The 19,908-nt window shown below is 43.8% G+C and overlaps 1 protein-coding gene across 1 annotated transcript; it reads left to right on the top strand.

The window, feature by feature from the left end:
* Nucleotides 1-3,210: 3,210 nt before the first annotated feature.
* Nucleotides 3,211-19,092, top strand: pla2g15 (phospholipase A2, group XV). Its single transcript, XM_066648793.1, has 6 exons — nt 3,211-3,663; nt 8,861-9,017; nt 11,535-11,653; nt 11,800-11,898; nt 12,576-12,800; nt 13,270-19,092. Exons 1-6 carry the CDS (start codon nt 3,537-3,539, stop codon nt 13,782-13,784), a joined length of 1,242 nt encoding a protein of 413 aa, XP_066504890.1. The 5' UTR covers nt 3,211-3,536; the 3' UTR covers nt 13,785-19,092.
* The last annotated feature ends 816 nt before the right edge of the window (nt 19,093-19,908 follow it).

Below are 19,908 nucleotides of genomic sequence, written 5' to 3'. Positions count from 1 at the left end.
GAACACACCACACTCCTCACAGACAGTCACCCGGAGGAAACCCACGCAGACACAGGGAGAACACACCACACTCCACACAGACAGTCTCCCGGAGCGACCTGGAGCCTCGCCACTGTGCCCCCTGGTGGGGGTATCATCATCAGTCAAACTGGTGATCTCCTGAAGGACAGAGAATGCATTTTAACTTATGTTACTGCACTTTCTCTCTTTATTTAATAATTACCTTGGTGTGATTTTCAAAATCATCTTAAATAGTTCGGTCACTGTCTGTGAGGAGTGTGGTGTGTTCACCCTGCGTTTCTGTGAGTTTATTCTGGGTGCTCCAGGTTCCTCCCATAGTCCAAACACTCGTTGGTAGGTGGCTTAGCTCTGTGAAATCAACCACAGGTGTGACTGTGTGAACAGTGTGAACACGGTGTGTGACTAGATGACAGTGTGAAATTGTCCACCAGTGTGAGTAAGTGAGTGTGATTCCCTGTGATGGACTGGGGGACTGTCCTGGGTGTTTCCCTGCCTTGCGCTCAATAATTCTGGGTTGGCTCTCGACCCAACACTTATAAAGATCAATGAATGAAAAAGTGCCAACAAATTAACAAATTCCGCCTTTAGTAAAATGTCTCATACATTATTTTCACGAGGGTTCCTACACATACACTTCTCTTTAGAGTAACAATCAGATGTGTACAGTGTTTAAATCCACATTGAAGTGAAAGTATGATAATTGCTGTACAAATAAATCAAACACAACCCAAAATCATCTCAAATTTAGCCCAAAATTAACAACTCAAAAATAACTTCAGCACAGACCCAGCAGGCACATGACATCAATTTGACGTCTATAAGGCGTTGGTCTCTAACGTTGGACAGACATTGAGTTTTAGTTGGAAATTAAAATCGGGTTGACGTCTAAACCCAACGTTGCCTTGACAACACGCTTCAACGTTGGACAGACGTTGAATTTTTGGTGGAAATTAAAATCGGGTTGACATCTAAACCCAACGTTGCCTTGACAACACGCTTCAACGTTGGTCAGACATTGAATTTTTGGTGGAAATGAAAATTGGGTTGATGTCTAAACCCAACGTTGCTTTGACAACATGTTTCAATGTTGGACAGATGTTGAATTGTTGTTGGAAATAAAAATTGGGTTGACGTCTAAACCCAACGTTGCCTTGACATCACCCTTCAACATTGGTCAGACGTTGAATTTTTGTTGGAAATGAAAATCGGGTTGACGTCTAAACACAACGTTGCCTTGACATCACGCTTCAACGTTGGACAGCGTTGAACTTTTGTTGGAAATGAAATTGGGTTGACGTCTAAACCCAACGTTGCCTTGACATCACGCTTCAACGTTGGACAGACGTTGAACTTTTGTTGGAAATGAAATTGGGTTGACGTCTAAAACCAACGTTGCCTTGACATCACGCTTCAACGTTGGACAGACGTTGAACTTTTGTTGGAAATGAAATTGGGTTGACGAGTAACTTCTAGAACGGCACTGAAACGTATTAGAACCTGCAGCATGTGTCAGCACAGGAACTGAAGTGTGGACCACTGTTTTCTTCTAACATTCTGGTTTATCATAAAAAACTACTAAACACAAACAATAACTGAGAATATTCCAACAAGTGTCCATTCTCATACAAACAGATTTAGTCACTTTTTATTGCCACTTGTAATAAATAAATAGATGTTTATTTATGTTTGTGCCAGAGATCATGAGAGGTTTAAGGAGGCGTCATATTTTGATCTTATGACCAGTGACTAAAAGTGAAGTGTCGGCAAACAAAAATATACATTTATAGATCAGCATGACTTGCTAAAACAGCTTATTTGCATCCCTGTATTTCAGGCTGTTGCCCACACTTCTTATTCTGGAACTGTAGCATTTGAGTTTAGACCAAAACGATCCCAAAAAAGAGAAGTTAATTTTCTCTCCTGATGGAGGCTAAAATGACTAAGATCCACTGCAGTATGATGGGGAACTCTAATTTGATTTTCAAGTTTCAAGCTGTTGTGCTGGTTCTGATCCACTTGTAGCAGCAACACACACTAAAACACCACCACAAAGTGAGTGCGACTGGGTGATCTACGAATGAGAAGTTTGCTGTTACCACCATTTTGGTAGTACACTGTGGCCCAGGCTGTACTTTAACTAAACTCATAGCATCTTCTTTTTCATTTGTTTCCTTTTACTGGGGGAAAAGCAGTTGTGTTGTGTGCAAGATTGTTCTAAGTCTGACGATGAAATAAAAATGTAGGACGTTAAACACTAGGAAAGATTTTAATTCCTTTAAAGTAAATTCAGGGCGGCACGTTGGTGCAGCAGGTAGTGTCACAGTCGCACAGCTCCAGGGACCTGGAGGTTGTGGGTTCGATTCCTGCTCCGGGTGACTGTCTGTGAGGAGTGTGGTGTGTTCTCCCTGTGTCTGCGTGGGTTTCCTCCGGGTGACTGTCTGTGAGGAGTGTGGTGTGTTCTCCCTGTGTCTGCGTGGGTTTCCTCCGGGTGACTGTCTGTGAGGAGTGTGGTGTGTTCTCCCTGTGTCTGTGTGGGTTTCCTTCGGGTGCTCCGGTTTCCTCCCACAGTCCAAAAACACATGTTGGTAGGTGGATTGGCGACTCAGAAGTGTTCGTAGGTGTGTGTGTGTGTTGCCCTGTGAAGGACTGGCGCCCCCTCCAGGGTGTATTCCTGCCTTGCGCCCAGTGATTCCAGGTAGGCTCTGGACCCACCGCGACCCTGAACTGGATAAAGGTTACAGATAATGAATGAATGAATGAATGAATAAAGTCAATTCATGAATCCCCTATTTTTTATTCATCCTAGAGGTGTAAAAATAAAATATGCAGGGTATTTTCTGGTCTACTTTCTTAACCATTTTGTTGCTTTAAACATTTGTTTGGTTTATTAAGAGCATGCTATTTTATTTGGGTTGAAGAGTGGCATTGGTTAAGACTATGTGAAGCCCTGTTTATCGTCTTCATCATTAAAGCCTCAATGTGTAATGTATTCATAGAGTTACAAATTGTTAAAGAGAGCAAGTTGAAGGACTCTTGATTACAACCAGCTGAGATTTGTTGTAGGACTGTGCTGTTGAGTTCATACAGAGAAATATTGTCCTGATAAATGACTGTTAAAACAGAGCAGAGTCTGTAAATTAATTCGTATAAATTACAGATAAAGTGAAAAAGTGGGGGTCATTCTAATGTTATGAGTGTTTAACGCACATGAACCTGGTCTTTGATAGGTTTTGGACTGAAACACCACGGTGTTATCATGCTAATCAATCAGCAGTTTCTCAGCTAGCACCCGAGGTCCTCAGAGTCTCCGCCCCCGGGCTCGATGACATCGGCGAGCGGTTGAGGCGGTCGCTCGGTCCTCGGCGCTATAAACCCCGCTTGTTGCGTGGACAACCGGGCACTATTTGGATCTGTCATCGGTTCAGCGGGTATTTTAGACTCCAGCATTTCACTATGACTTTGTTTTATCACCAGGCGAGTTAGCCCTCGGGAACCTAACCCTGCTAGAGCCGAAGATGGTGACTTTGGGCCGGGTTGTGCTCGGTTCGGTGCCGCTGTTCTTGCTGCTGTGTTTCGCCTCCGGAGCTTCTCTGCGCTGCTCCGGGTCCAAGCCCTGCTCCAACAGACCTCCTGTGGTACTGAGTGAGTACTGAACAGCACAGAAATTACTCAGTTAATAAGCACACTATATATTTACAGGTAACTCACGAGTGGAACTCTGTTAAATATGTTTTCCCGAACATTTTCACGGTTTATTTTGTTTATTCCCGGACAGTAAAGAACACGTCTTCAGTTTTATTCCGATTTTAACGGTCATTTGGACGTTTCAATATTAAAGCACAAGCAAGAGGACAAGAGTCCATTAAAATAAGCCAAAAGTGAAGGTTGTCATGTAATTACAGTTTTAAATTGACATTTTTTGGCCTGAATTGTCCACTTTTGACCAATATTTCCCCATTTTACACATCCTAGGTGTTTTTCTGACTATATATATTCACTTGAAAGTTAGCTGATTTGCTTGTTTTCTAGCTTACATTTTAGAATTCACCTGTCCACCTTAAATACGCAGCACCTCCATTCTGGAGCCTCGAGCACTCGCGTATAAACAGTTGCATTTAAGGTGGAACGGATCATTCCAAAAAGAAGCTGGAGAAAATGAAACCGACTTCAGTCTCATTGTTGATGTGGAATGAAAATGCAGCCGTTGAAAGAAATATGAATCATTTTTGATGTGGATTTAGGAAGATAAACCCGTCTGTCAGGGTTTAATACAGTACTGGTGTGTCGCTGTGTAACGTTGTTTAGCTGAGGAACTTTAATGTGGCTTACCACACATTACCCACCCCACAGTCCCACAGTAAAAATGGGCTTTCTTTTAAAAAAGGGAACTCTAATTCGTGTTGCTTTGGTTATATTTAAAGCCCGGTCCTCTTGAGATGTGAGGAAGCCTGGCTGAGGTTAATGTTTACCTCTTGTTTATGTCTTAGCGAGGGGAGCTCATATGACTCGGTCATATGACCGAGGAGAAATCAGACTGTGACTGTGACTCGGTCTGATCTGAAACAAATGTCTGTTTACAGGTTTTAAACAGCAGCTTCAGGCCCAATTTTTTCAAACAGTTTGTGAAAAGTCGTTGTCAAAGCTGGTGACTTTATTTGTGGTATTAAAACCACATGGAATTACAGTGTGTGTGTAGGACTGGAAACAAAACGTCTTGTCCCTTTAGTGTCTGCTCAATTTACATTTCTCAACATTAAAATTAGATGTAACCTTCACCTTCTTCTTCATTCAGTATAGACAATTAACATCCTGCAAGTTTGGTTGGACAAGACAAACCCAGACTGTCTGTAGGAGGGTGTTGGAGAGTGTCTTGTCTTTGGAAGTAGAAAAACTCAGCAAAGCGCTGACTGCTTGTTTCGCTCATAAATGCCATCATGTAGAAATGCTGACAAGTTTAAACACTGGATTTTGACTCCAAGGGGTCTTTAAACGGCTCATACGCTGACTTTGGAAACATCAGCCTTGTTTATTTAAGTTTATAAAAACATTTTATTAAAAGTGGGGTTCCTTGAATTCGAAGTAGAATTCAACTGGGAAAATAATGAATAAGTGGAGCATAATTTATAAATATATACATTTTTACATTCCTTATTTTAAAATAGCAAGTTTAGCTACATTGTAGTGAATTGCTAAAACCTGCTGAAAAATCCTAGACATGTATTCAACCTTTTGGTAGGGTCCTGGAGGTTGTGGTTTCTAGTCCCGCTCCGGGTGACTGTCTGTGAGGAGTGTGGTGTGTTCTCCCTGTGTCTGCGTGGGTTTCCTCTGGGCGACTGACTGTGAGGAGTGTGGTGTGTTCTCCCTGTGTCTGAGTGGGTTTCCTCCGGGTGACTGTCTGTGAGGAGTGTGGTGTGTTCTCCCTGTGTCTGCGTGGGTTTCCTCTGGGCGACTGACTGTGAGGAGTGTGGTGTGTTCTCCCTGTGTCTGAGTGAGTTTCCTCCGGGTGACTGTCTGTGAGGAGCGTGGTGTGTTCTCCCTGTGTCTGTGTGGGTTTCCTCCGGGTGACTGTCTGTGAGGAGCGTGGTGTGTTCTCCCTGTGTCTGCGTGAGTTTCCTCTGGGCGACTGTCTGTGAGGAGTGTGGTGTGTTCTCCCTGTGTCTGCGTAGGTTTCCTCCGGGTGACTGTCTGTGAGGAGTGTGGTGTGTTCTTTCTGTGTCTGCGTGGGTTTCCTCCGGGTGACTGTCTGTGAGGAGTGTGGTGTGTTCTCTCTGTGTCTGTGTGGGTTTCCTCCGGGTGACTGTCTGTGAGGAGTGTGGTGTGTTCTCTCTGTGTCTGTGTGGGTTTCCTCCGGGTGACTGTCTGTGAGGAGTGTGGTGTGCTTCCCCTGTGTCTGCGTGGGTTTCCTCCGGGCGACTGACTGTGAGGAGTGTGGTGTGTTCTCCCTGTGTCTGAGTGAGTTTCCTCCGGGCGACTGTCTGTGAGGAGTGTGGTGTGTTCTCTCTGTGTCTGAGTGAGTTTCCTCCAGGTGACTGTCTGTGAGGAGTGTGGTGTGTTCTCTCTGTGTCTGCGTGGGTTTCCTCCGGGTGACTGTCTGTGAGGAGTGTGGTGTGTTCTCTCTGTGTCTGTGTGGGTTTCCTCCGGGCGACTGTCGGTGAGGAGTGTGGTGTGTCACAAAATGTAGTTTTTCAGAAATGTAAAATTTAAACAGATGAATGAAAAGCCTCAAAAATGGGGTACATTCATTTCCAAATGACACAGTGTAAACCCTATTAAATAAGGCTAAATATGCACTATATAATGTACATATAGTTTGTCACTATTCACTATATTCTGACCCTATCTACGATATACTCAGAAAAGCGGATGTAATTAATCAGGATTATACAATATCATTGTTGACCAACTCTAACGTAGAGTACATGCAGTTCCCTGTTTGATGTATTTTAAAAAAGCAGAAATAGATACCTGGTGCTCTTGTGTCTGAGTTAGTGACACAATTGTAATTTGGATCATGAATTAGGCTGCGTCTCGGAGACATCAGTTCCTCATCCAGGTGGAAGTTTAACAGAAAGCTATTTGGGATTTGTCTCTCTTTGGCCGTACATTATGAGCTGATGCTAATACTTTGCATGTTTTATTTACATCTCCCAATACTGATATGTTTTCATTCACCCAGCCCTCGCCACCATCAGGTCAGACTCTTCATATTCTTCTGGCTGAAAGATTGTATTACGTCTGTGCCCCAAGGCAAACAACCAGTGTAGGAACTTGGACACTGCAAGCGTTGCTTGTTTCATGAAAATGTGAAACGCAGCACCCTCCCTGATGGTTTATTAAATAGATTACTCCACCCTAAGATCTGTTTATTCAACAACAGCAGGATTTAAATACCAACATTTGATTGAAATATATTGGGGCTACATTATACATTTCATCACAGGACTCACCAAGAAGATCATAAAGGCAGACACTTATTCCTACCACCATTTGTCTTGAACTGTGACCCATACAGTGGCTTCATATGAAGCATTGCATCTGCTATACGATTGGGCAGCCGTGGCCTACAGGTTAGAGAAGAGGGCTTAGGGCCAGAAGTTCATTGGTTTGGTTCCCACGACCTGCAGGAAAGTTGGGGGCGGTGGGAGTGAAGGAACAGGACTCAGTCCACGGCTGAAGGGTCCTTGCGCAAGGCACCGAACCCACAACTGATCCACGGGCGGAATATCTGTACAATATTCTGTATAATATTCCTACAGTGCTGTCTTACACATTACACTGTACTATTCAAACTCGCTGTAGGAATGTAGAAATCACACTAAGATAGTGTTACAGCCTTTTTCTTTCAGGAAACGTGATGAAGGGATCAGTATCACACCTGTAATATATGACTGACCTGAAACGTAATTAATGAATGAAAATTGAATGACCAGTGACAGCATTAATCACGACTACAAAAGACCTAAGATAACCTGGGGGTGGGTTGTATTTTACAGAAAAGAAGTCAATGAAAAGTATCTTGACTACGTTATCAGGCGCAAGGCCACTGTTTGCACCTTACGCTGATAAGCGTGGTGAGTGAAAAGAAGCTAATCCTGCAGCTTCCGTGGCTTTTGTGGTCTCAGCGCTCACAAGAAAGCCAGCACTCGTGTTCGCAAACAGTCCGGGGTCCGTTTGAATAAGTGGAAATGTAGTTGTGACCACAGTGAGACATATCAGGCTGATCTGGTCTGTTGTGTCTTTGATCATCGTCTGATAAGAAGTCAGAGATGGTAATTATCACACTAAGCTTGTCAGTTCTACGTTTTGGTGGAGAGTATTAGCTTTGATGAATGATCTGAGACATTCTCTTAAAGCCTTTGAGACCAGGCCCGATCTAATTCAGATAATTGATTGCTGATATGATTATTTAAATGCACGCTTTGACAAAGATCATGCATGTTTGGGGTGTTGCAATAAAACAAAACATATGATGTTTTATCATGACCTCCTATCATAGTGTGGTTTGTGTGTTGGTTTAGTTTGAGCGTAGCTTGTGTGCGGTGCACAGTGACACTACAACTATTGCTGCTGTCACAATTGTGTCCTGGATTCAGTCCTCACCTTGGGTCACTGTCCTGTCTGTGTGTAACGTGTTCCCCCAGTGTCGGCGTAGGCTTCCTCCATGTGCTCCAGTTTCATCCCACAGTCTAAAAACACTCGTTGACACGTCGTGTGTGTGTGTGTGTGTGTGTGTGTGTGTGTGTGTGTGTGTGTGTGTGTGTGTGTGTGTGTGTGTGTGTGTGTGTGTGTGTGTGTGTGTGTGTGTGTGTGTGTGTGTGTGTGTGTGTGTGTGTGTGTGTGTGTGTGTGTGTGTGTGTGTGTGTGTGTGTGTGTGTGTGTGTGTGTGTGTGTGTGTGTGTGTGTGTGTGTGTGTGTGTGTGTGTGTGTGTGTGTGTGTGTGTGTGTGTGTGTGTGTGTGTGTGTGTGTGTGTGTGTGTGTGTGTGTGGCGTTTTTATATTGACTACAGTGGAGTACCAAGATGGAGTGTATATGTGCTGCTAATATATCTTAATAGCTTTTCTTTACAGCAATTTCTTGATAGATTTTCTGCTTGAGGTCCGGTTACACGTCACATAGAAATATTTAAATTGATTTGAACCCAAAGATAAAAAGTATCTGCAGTTTTCTCAGTTTTTAAAAAAAATATTATTTACAGCTCTGTTCATCGTTCTAAACACATCAGACTTTACGTAGCGTTACTGTAATATGTCTTAGTATATTCACATGAATGAAAAGTCAGATTTCATCTTCTCATTCAAAACAGTGCCCTCAGATCCTTTAAACACTCTTGCTCTGCAGTTCCAGGGGATCTCGGGAACCAGCTGGAGGCGAAGCTGGACAAGCCGAGTGTCGTCCATTATATATGCTACAAGAAGACGGATGAGTACTTCACGCTGTGGCTTAATCTGGAACTGCTGGTGCCTGTGGCTATCGACTGCTGGATTGATAACATGAGGTGAGAAGCTGAGGGGACAGACCTGCTGAGACATTAGTGATTTTGTTTATTTAAAAATAATTATTTTTAAATATTTATATTTTGTTTGTTTTATTATTTACATTAATTTTTTTTTAATAATCACCGGGAATGAAGTTTTTGGCACTTTATGTTCTGCCAGAAAAATCCTTCGTCGTGATATAAATGCAATACACACAACTTCTTGTGGCTTATTCGTTCATTCTTTGTCTGTAAGCGCTTATCCAATTCGGGGTGGCAGTGGGTCCGGAGCCTACCCGGAATCACTGGGCGCATGGCAGGAACACACCCTGGAGGGGGCGCCAGTCTTTTACAGGGTAACACACGCTCACAACTATGGACACTTTTTTGAGTCGCCAATCCACCTACCAACGTGTGTTTTTGGACCGTGGGAGGAAACCCACGCAGACACAGGGAGAACACACCACACTCCTCACATACAGTCACCCGGAGGAAACCCACGCAGACACAGAGAGAACACACCACACTCCTCACAGACAGTCACCTGGAGGAAACCCACGCAGACGCAGGGAGAACACACCACACTCCTCACAGACAGTTACCCGGAGGAAACCCACACAGACGCAGGGAGAACACACCACACTCCTCACAGACAGTTACCCGGAGGAAACCCACACAGACGCAGGGAGAACACACCACACTCCTCACAGACAGTTACCCGGAGGAAACCCACACAGACGCAGGGAGAACAAACCACACTCGTCACAGACAGTCACCCGGAGCAGGACTCGAACCCACAACCTCCAGGTCCCTGGAGCTGTGACAAAGACACCACCCGCCATGCCGCCCAATCTTGTGGCTTATTGCTTTATTATATAATATGAGGCTGTTCAGAATCTCTACAGGAAGTGGTTCAGGTTAATGATCACAGTTGCAGTAAGCCGGTCTGAGCTGAGTGAAGGGTTTAGTATTTCCAGATGATCAGGGAGATGTATTGAAGCTGGCCAAATCAGGCTTTAATGTCATAGGAATGTCTTGTGAACACACAACTCCATACACCCCTTTGCACCCAGGCTGAGAAGAATGTTCTTTGTTCTGTTGGTTCTGAAACTGTACTGTTCCAAGTTTCACTATGGCCCCCCTGGCTTTAGGAAATTGAGTAAATGGCCTCTAAGGATATTGAGTACATATAAATGCCTAGGGAAACCAACGGTCAGGTTTTGCAAATGTAGTTTCTGCTTTTGTTTCTTGCTTCATTTGATTTCGTCTTATGACATTACAAACAGAACTCTAAACCGTTCTCGATTGCACCCACCTTCATTTTTATCAAGCACCACATTCAGAGAGCTGTGGTACTCTGAGGGCTAGAGTTGGGAAACGATATGTCCAGAGAACAAGATGTCATTCTGTATTAATGATAACAATCACATATGAAGTATGATTTCAATTGTCTGCTAATAGTTTAGTGGATTTCCATTGACTTGAGATACACTTGATCAAACAACATTTTTTGAGTCTGAGTTTTGCACTGGTTAGACCTAGAGCTACAGGGCTAACAAACACTTGAAGCGAATAGTCGTCCAAAGCATCTAAGTCCATGCCAAAATATTCATATATTCACTTACAAATATGCTTAAGCTTTAAAACCCTGTTGTGTAAAAAATGTTTTATTAAAACTGCACTGACCTATTTGCACGTTCAATCTCAAACTGGAAGTGCTTTATAACACTGTACTCATCTACCTTTTTTATACAATGCAGTTATGTTGGTTTTACAGTTCAGTGAATCCCACTGTGGCGGCATGGTGCTGCGGTCACACAGATCCAGGGACCTGGGAAAAAAAATTGAGAAAACTGCAATATTTTAGTGTTTGAGTGTGGGGTGTTCTCCCTTTGTCTGCGTGGGTTTCCTCCGGGTGACTGTCTGTGAGGAGTGTGGTGTGTTCTCCCTGTGTCTGCGTGGGTTTCCCCAGGGTGACTGTCTGTGAGGAGTGTGGTGTGTTCTTCCTGTGTCTGTGTGGGTTTCCTCCGGGTGACTGTCTGTGAGGAGTGTGGTGTGTTCTCCCTGTGTCTGTGTGGGTTTCCTCCGGGTGCTCCGGTTTCCTCATACGGTCCAAAAACACACGGTGGTAGGTGGATTGGTGACTCAAAAGTGTGTGTTTGTGTGTCGCCCTGTGAAGGACTGGCGCCCCCTCCAGGGTGTATTCCTGCCTTGCGCCCAGTGATTCCGGGTAGGCTTCGGACCCACCACGACCCTGAACTGGATAAGGGTTCCAGACAATGAGTGAATGTATAAATGAGTCCCACTGCATTCTTAAGCAGTGACCCCTCTGTTCTGCATTCTTTAAAAACCAGATGTGATTTGAGAGAGTTCTAATCTAAAGAAGCAAAATTCTAACTCCAGGCATGCTGTTGTCCATCCGCTGCACCTGGGGAAAACAGTTTATTTGACTTTTACCAAACAGGGCAACTGTTGCTACATTGTGAATCCACTCCTTTTAAAAGCCATCCCTCTTGTGTTTTTTGTTTTGTGCATCAGGCTGATCTACAATGTCTCCACTCATCTGACGGAGGCTCCTCCTGGTGTGGATATTCGAGTTCCTGGCTTCGGCCAGACGTTCGGTCTTGAATATCTGGACCCGAGCAAACGCAGTGTGGGTGAGTGGCTGCTGCTCACCCTGAGCGGTCCCTGCTGAAAACAGGCTTCCAAAAGCAAATGATGTTGTTATTAATACATTTTTCTAGAGAACTATAGCCATGTACACGTGCTTCATGTATTACTTTGTTTGTCTGTGTCTTTGTAGGCATGTATTTCTTTACTATAGTGCAGCAGATGGTGGATTGGGGCTATAAACGAGATGAAGACGTCCGTGGTGCGCCCTACGACTGGAGAAAAGCTCCAAGTAAGCTTTTTTTTATATATATATATATATATATATATATATATATATATATATATATATATATATATATATATGAAAAGCAGGGCTTAATTTAAAAAAATATGAGTTCAGAGAATACTGTGTAGTGGAGATTGAAGCATCCCCAGAGCCTAAGGCACCTAACCCCCAATTGCTCCTCGGGCCCCGTGCCTCGGGTGCCCACCGCCCCGGGCATGTGCTCACTGCCCCCTAGTGTTCACTAGTGTGTGTGTAAATGTGTTTCACTGCCCGGATTGGGTTAAATGCAGAGAACAATTTCCTCTGTGTGTAAGCACAGTGGCCAATAAAGTGATTCTAATTCTAATCAGACATGCAGCTGTCAGTCTGAGCTTCCTGTGAAGGGTCTTTGAACACTTTCGCTCATCTGACTTCCCACAAAAGAACGATCAGCTCAACTTATGTTTTTTAAAAGGAACAGAAAATCACAGAATTAGTTGTGAACAGCATCTGTGTGGATTTCACTGCTGCTTTCTGTTTTTTAAACCAAAAACCTCAAATAGGAGCTGAGAGTGAAAACGTGAAAATCTCATGCCACAATTTTTCCACACCTTCACTTTCTAAATATTGAGATCTGTTCTGTACAGCTGTGTTTTCAAATAAAACTTTATAGCGATGATATGCTTTATTCCTTCTGACAGATGAGAATAAGGAGTACTTCTCAAATTTAACGAAGATGATCGAGGAGATGGCCGACAAGTACGGGGGTCCTGTGGTCCTTATAGCTCACAGTATGGGCAACATGTACGCACTGTACTTCCTCAACCATCAAAATCAGGCCTGGAAGGACAAATACATTAAAGCCTTCGTGTCCCTGGGGCCACCATGGGCAGGTGTGGCCAAGACCCTCAGGGTTATGGCGAGCGGTAAGGACCGACTACCAGCAACCCAGATTTTATCAGTAGTCATAATTTACTTCCTTTTTGTCTGTGTTTTGTCTCTGGACGCCTCAAAAGTGAGGTCTTTACTCCTCTTCTTTGTAAATCCTAACCCCACTGGCACCGTTAATGTATGCAGTCTACACTCTTAATTATATTTATTCTAAGTCTAGGCTTATGCATGTATTAATAATCTTAATCAGAAAATACTGAAGTTATTTATTAATTGCAAGGACATAGCAATCAACATCAAAGGTATACAGAGATACCCCCTGTTCCAAAAGTTCATAGTGCAGTTTCTACAGTGCTGAGCCTGGAATAGCAATGACAGAGGCTCTATTCTCCCTATTACAGCTCAGTGGAGCATCACACCGATTTTGAAGCTGTAACTTTAAGGTAAAAATATTACATAGCGTTCCTTTAAAGGTTTGCTGATCCAGATTTGGTTTCCTTGTAGGTGATAACAACCGTATTCCAGTGATCAGCCCTCTGAAGATCCGTTCTCAGCAGCGTACGGCAGTGTCCACTGCCTGGCTCTTCCCGTACGCTCACACGTGGCCGAACAACATGGTGCTGGTGTCCACTCCCAACGCCAACTACACCGTCAATGACTACCAGCACTTCTTCAAAGATATCGGCTTCGAGGAGGGCTGGGCGATGAGGCAGGACACCGAGCCGCTGGTCAGCGCTCTCGATCCCCCCGGGGTGCCCCTGCACTGCCTTTACGGCACTGGCATCCCCACGGCCGAGAGCTACAGCTACATCACCTTCCCCGACGCTGAGCCCAGCACAGTGAACAATGGAGACGGAGACGGAACGGTCAACGTAATCAGCGCCGTCCAGTGCAAACGCTGGAAGGACCTGCAGAAACAGCCGGTCACGCTCATGGAGCTGCCTGGAAACGAGCATGTGGCCATGCTCCTCAACAAAACCACAGTCGACTACATCGGTTCTGTGCTTTTCTCGCCTTGAGACCTGCTAACAACAGAAACTGCCCAGCCAAAACTTCCCCTTCGACCAGGAGAAACGATCCAGCATCATTTTCACAAAAACAGGCACTGGTTCTGGTTTTAAGGCAGAATTCACATGAGGTTAACCACTTCTCTTCTGGACTGGTTTTACAGTGCTTCAGTGGAACACAGCCAGCCTTTACCTGTATCTGGTAGTTTAAGAAACTTGGCCCGAATCAGTTTTGTCTGATGCAGATGTAATCTAGATGCGCAGTCAGAATTAGAGTGCAATTTTTATATGTGGTTTTTAAGAATCCTACATTTTTAAGTTATATATTGAAATTTTGAATCATCGACCAAATGTTCTGTCAGTTTGTGCCATTTTTAAATGTGAACCTTGACTAATGCTAAGGTGCCTCAGGTTATTGAAGAACTGAGGGGAACTGTGTTGTTTTTCTTTTTTTTTATTTTATTTTTCTTTTCACCTGAAACAACAGCATTTGTGTGCCTCTTCTGATAACCAGTGTTAACAACCATATGTCGTCTCTCTCTGAAGGTTGATTTATACTTCTGCGTTGATTCAACGCGATGCAGAGTCTATGCGAGAGCCCTATGCCATTGCAAACGTTTAAACTTCTGCATTTGTGTCTACGTTGTTCTGCAATTACACCGCCACACCACTAGGGTGACTCTCAAATATTTTCCTTTAAACTCTGTAGTACACACTGTAGTGGTGTAGTAGAATTACTTTTATAAGTAGGTCATTGTTTGGGACAGAGCATAGTGTACATGAGGTGCCAGGAAAGTAACTTGTACAAAGCCGTCACATTTTTCCCCACGTAGAAACGCTTCTCATTGACTTTTTGTTTTTTTTTTGTTTTTTTTTTTTCACGTGATGCGTAATTACATATTTGGAGAGGCATGCATCAGGCTATGCCATAGGCTACGGGTACGCGTTGACGCGTTGCCTATGGCGTAGGGTCGACGCAGAAATATAAACTGGGCTTAAGCATTGGCCCTACCATCAGGAGATTTTGATTCCTAGTAATGTCATACAGAGCACAATTGGTCCCTTCTATTCAACCATATCGTTGCTCATGGTGTTGGTAGATGTGACAGATCTGGGCAGTTTGCCTGCTCCTCCAATGAATTGAGCTGTGGCATTGCGTTAGCAGCCGTTTGAAAAGAAGCAGAGGCTTGTCTCTGAGGAAGCACATATCTGTTAACTGATAATTTAGGGGATTTAAAATGATTTGTTTATAGTTACATTGTGAATGGTGGCGGTTTCTGCTTTTGTTTGCTCCAAATGTGATGGAAGCCTGGTCAAGATGCAGCATGGCTTTTCCAGACACACCTCACAGGTTGAGGCTGGACTGGAACTTGTTGCATTTAATATACGATTAATGCAAACTGTGCAGTTTGAGAGAAACAGAACTTTTGAGTATTTTGGATCTCCTCTGCAGTGCATCCAAGGGGACTGAATATTCCACTTCCCAAAACATAATCAATAAAGAGCAAAGATTTTTAAGAACTGAACTATTTTTATTGGGGACTTAGTAACGGTTTGGTTGTTGGATTCAAGGGGAATTTGCTGATTATTTCTCAGTTTCCACATAACTGAATCATACTGGTGTAAATAAAACCATTCCACGTGGGTTAGTTTTGACGTGATCTTCATCCTAGAGAAACTCGGTGTGGGCTCTTCAGTGGTGGTGAATGGCACTAGACGCATGATGAGTTTATTGGAAGTTATCAGATGATGCAAAGACCTCAGATGACGTTTAATAGTGTTTTTAATTTTTATAAAATTTAGTGCCTGAAATGCATCTAGCTTCATAAACTCCATTCATGACCGAGTGCCCCATGTTCCTCTCACCACTGTGAAGAGTCTGAACGTTATAAAGAGCCGTGCACTGAAAGGTTCTAAAGAAAAACACAAGTGGGTCCTCTGTGGTACTTCTTTAAAACAGAAACCCTTTGTGGTGCATCAAATCGAATTAAACTACAATGAAAGTCAAATTCTAAAGGAGAAAAGGATTCAAATCCTTGTATTCCTGCAAAGGACAGTCCTGCAACCGGTTTCAAATGGATGTTCAGTTCCCTTGGCCTTCATCACGAGGAGAATCGAGGGTTGAGTTTGACTGTGGTTACCACAATGAGGCCCAATTCTTCTGTTTCATGTCACACCACCTGACCATTACCTGCCAAAACACTGTCTCAGACTTAAGGAGCTTTCTGTGGGGAATTCCTTTGTCAAATCTAGCCACATGGTTTGATAATGTAGGCCAAGCAGAACTCTGTAAAGGTACGACAAGTAATATTTTCACTTCTTTTTTCAGTATGTACTGGTTTTCTGGATGACTTTAAAACAGCAGGAGGAATAGGGTACTACTGTCAGCGACAAAAACCGCCACAGCTCATTATTCAGGCTGTGTTCGCTTCATTTAGTCGTGGAGCACCTTATGGACATGGCTGGTAACTCACTCCTTCACATTTAGCAGGCTGTATATTCTCCAGCAGAGGGGGCTTATAGCATTCATTCATTCATTATCTGTAACCCTTATCCAGTTCAGGGTCATGGTGGGTCCAGGGCCTACCTGGAATCATTGGGCGCAAGGCAGGAACACACCCTGGAGGGGGCACCAGTCCTTCACAGGGCAACACACATTCACTCCCACACACACTTTTGAGTCGCCAATCCACCTACCAATGTGTGGTTTTTGGACTGTGGGAGGAAAACCACGCAGACACAGGGAGAACACACCACACTCCTCACAGACAGTCACCCGGAGGAAACCCACGCGGACACAGAGAGAACACACCACACTCCTCACAGACAGTCACCCGGAGGAAACCCACGCAGACACAGAGAGAACACACCACATCCCTCACAGTCACCCGGAGCGGGAATTGAACCTACAACCTCCAGGTCCCTGTGTGACTGTGACACTACCTGCTGCGCCACCATGCTGCCCAGGCTTATAGCGCTCAAGTAAATTTTGATTCTTCGTATGCTGTGGCGCTTCGTATCAGTGACACTGCAGCTCGTTATTATAAAGAAAATATTACTTGGTGTACCTTTTTCTGAGCTGTTGTTTATAAAGCAGATGTTTAAGTGGCTATGCTTGATGTTTTTGTAAAGGTCCCGTGTGTTGTTTCATGTACAGGTCATAATTAATTTACACGATCATTTGCCAACTTCACATTATCCCTTAGCTATAAACAGGCTGCTTTTGTTACTGTGCCTTTAATTAAGACGGGTTTATGAAGTGGGAAGAGAATGGTATGTTCAAACTTTCAGTGTTTACATGCTACAGAAGATGTTTCTTTAACTGAAATGCTGATCATTAGAGATCGCAAGTTCCATCGGTCGACGCTTCAACCATCTAAGGCTGGGAGTCCATTAGGCCTCGCTGGCTCTCTGGGCAGCATGGGCCCCCTCCTCGGTGAATGCGATGCGAGCCACTGTGGGGTTCTGGTAGCCAACGTAACAGACTTGTGCATTGTGTTCTCCTCCCAGGGTGTTGAGCTCTGTATTAGCATTGTTTCAGCAGCAGAATTTGAAAAGCAGCAGCGGTTTTTTCACACAGTCTTCAGCTGTGTAGCGTTGTTTGATTGGGGGAGTCTGCAAATCTATTTTTTCATGTTACGTGCCCTTTTGAAGGGACGGTATCCACCCTCATCTTGTTCACATCATTATTCCGTTTAATCTCTCTCCAGAATAAAGGTCCTTAACCCACACAATGCAAATAGATTGGGTGAGCATCTTTCCCACAGTGATCAGTCACGTTACAGGCTGCACTGTATCTTCAGGTCTGACCAGGTCCAGAGTTTGTCGGTTTTGGAACGCACATAATCACAGAAAATGGCTTCTGAATGTATGAATATGACTCAAACTGGACATAGTTTATTTTTGTCTTTTGTAGATTGCACACAGTGGGGTGGGATTATGGAACAAGCTTGACTTGAAGCCTGTGTTGTCTGGCTGTACTGTGAAATCCCTGACCGTATACTCTACATGGCCATATGTTTGTGGACACCCTATGGTTGGAGGAGTATAGATCACCTATACAACTCCATGTGTCTGTTTTCCTAGGTCTATATCCAATGCTCTATCCCTGATCTTACATAACTACTTTATATTTATGGGTAGCTGTTCCAGAGCATCCTGTTTTTTTTGTTCCATGTTTTTCTACATAAATGACACACGCTGTGACCAGTTTGCACCTTTTTAAAGAAGCTGAATTCACTAGTTAAAGAACAAGAGATGTCTACAGACATTTGGACATGTAGCGTATGTGAGGACACGGGAGGCACGGTGTTGAACTCTCCGTCGTCTCGAAAAATACTCCTCAAACCTGTTGCCAAGCGAATCATGTCTTGAATTGTACATATTTTGTTTATGTTCCCGTGAACTCTGCTGATTTGCATGCTTTCATTTTGACAGTGTGTCAGGGAGCAGTACGGACCGACGGTGGAGAATTGCTACCAAGGGGCCTTTTTAAAGTGACTATGTGCAATTCAGAAATGCGCATTTTGTCCAGGGGTTCTCACTAGTGAGCAGCCGTGAGCCTTGTCCATTTAAAGGAACACTAGGGAAGATTCTGTATCATTGCTCCAGGGCTCCCTCTACAGTTGCGGTGTGGAAGTAATTTTTACAGCACTGTCCAACAAGGCTTTCTACCCTCATCCTAAAGCTTAATATCACAGTTTCTGCAGCTCTGAGTAGCAACGACAGAGGCTCTGTTCTCCCTGTTACAGCTCAGTGGAGCATCACAGTTATTTTAAAGCTGTAATTCTAAGGTAAAAATACAAGAGTTCCTTTAATCATCAAGATAATTAATCACTACGGAGCTATTTCAGGGTGTGCCACCAGCCTATTTCTACTATTGTTTAACGTGTTTACTTTTCTTCTAGATATAGATTAAAAGCCAAAGAGCCCAGACCAATAAAGTAAAAGGAAATACCAGCTAAACTGCCATTTTGTTTTTTCTTAAGCTTTGATAACTAAGGGTTTTCTTAAACGATTAAAATCTTGGGACAAAGACCTTTTTATTGCTTGCTGAATTTGTAATTTGTCAGTATTCAGTGCTGAATAAAGTTCACGTTTATTTTTCGGACGCTTTTTATGCTCAACCAGAATGTTTAACCCCTCGTGGATACAACTCACTCGGCCGGTTTTTATATTTTAACAAGAATGAAGACTTTAAGAGCCTCTTTATCTGTTTTATCTGACCATGGTCCTACAGAGAGGGCACGACTCTAGCCGACCTTGCTGTGATCAGTGTGTTGTTTCAGTGCCCTGGCGTTCTCAATAAAACTGTGTCCTGTAAAGCAGTTAAGTGTGTCCGACTCCTCTGTAGCTCGAGCGCTGAGAGATGGAGAGTACAGTGGGGTGGAGATGTAGTTTCTCTTCAAGAAAACAGCTGTGGTACAAACCTCAAATGAGGAACCAGAAAAACAAGAACAAAAACAAAGAAACCTCAGGATAAAGGTTGGTCCGGTTTCTGAACGCCACTTCTTCAGTTCAGAACCTCAAAATAACACAGAGCTGACATAATTTTATATAGTATCAGCTCCACTGAGCGTACACCGACGTGCACTTATCGACTAGTCCATCTGTTGTGCTGCATACCCTCTCACCATGTTCTTCAGCGGCCAGGACCCCAGTGAGACCACCACAGGGTTGGAATTATTCAGACGGTGGGTCGTTCATTCACAACGCTGCAGTGACACTGACATGTTAAAACTCCAGTAAACACTGCTGTGTCTGATCCACTCTACGCCACCACCACGTCAGTGTCACTGCAGCGCTGAGAATGATCCACCACCACATCACACCTGCTCTGTGGGGGTCCTGAGCGCTGAAGAACGGGGAAAGAGGCTATGGAACGATGCAGAGCAACTGCTAGTTTACAGTCTGTAACTGTAGAACTACAAAGTGCTATTAATAAATGGTATTAATGTCTTGGCTGAAGGGAGAAATGAAAAGTGATTTGGGAATTGGGCTTTCACACACAGCATCAGTCTGAGCAGTTTTACATAGTGGGCAATTAGAAATGAACTAGATTAAAGTTACAATATTGTTCCCCTCTCCCAAAAAATAACTGTTTTGGAAATGCAAAGTTTCCTTATGAGGACCGCCC

This window comes from Hoplias malabaricus, chromosome 17 (assembly GCF_029633855.1).
Source record: "Hoplias malabaricus isolate fHopMal1 chromosome 17, fHopMal1.hap1, whole genome shotgun sequence".
Lineage (NCBI taxonomy): Eukaryota > Metazoa > Chordata > Actinopteri > Characiformes > Erythrinidae > Hoplias > Hoplias malabaricus.
The sequence above is the reverse complement of the archived record's forward strand: the minus strand, read 5'-3'. Positions and strand labels throughout refer to the sequence as shown.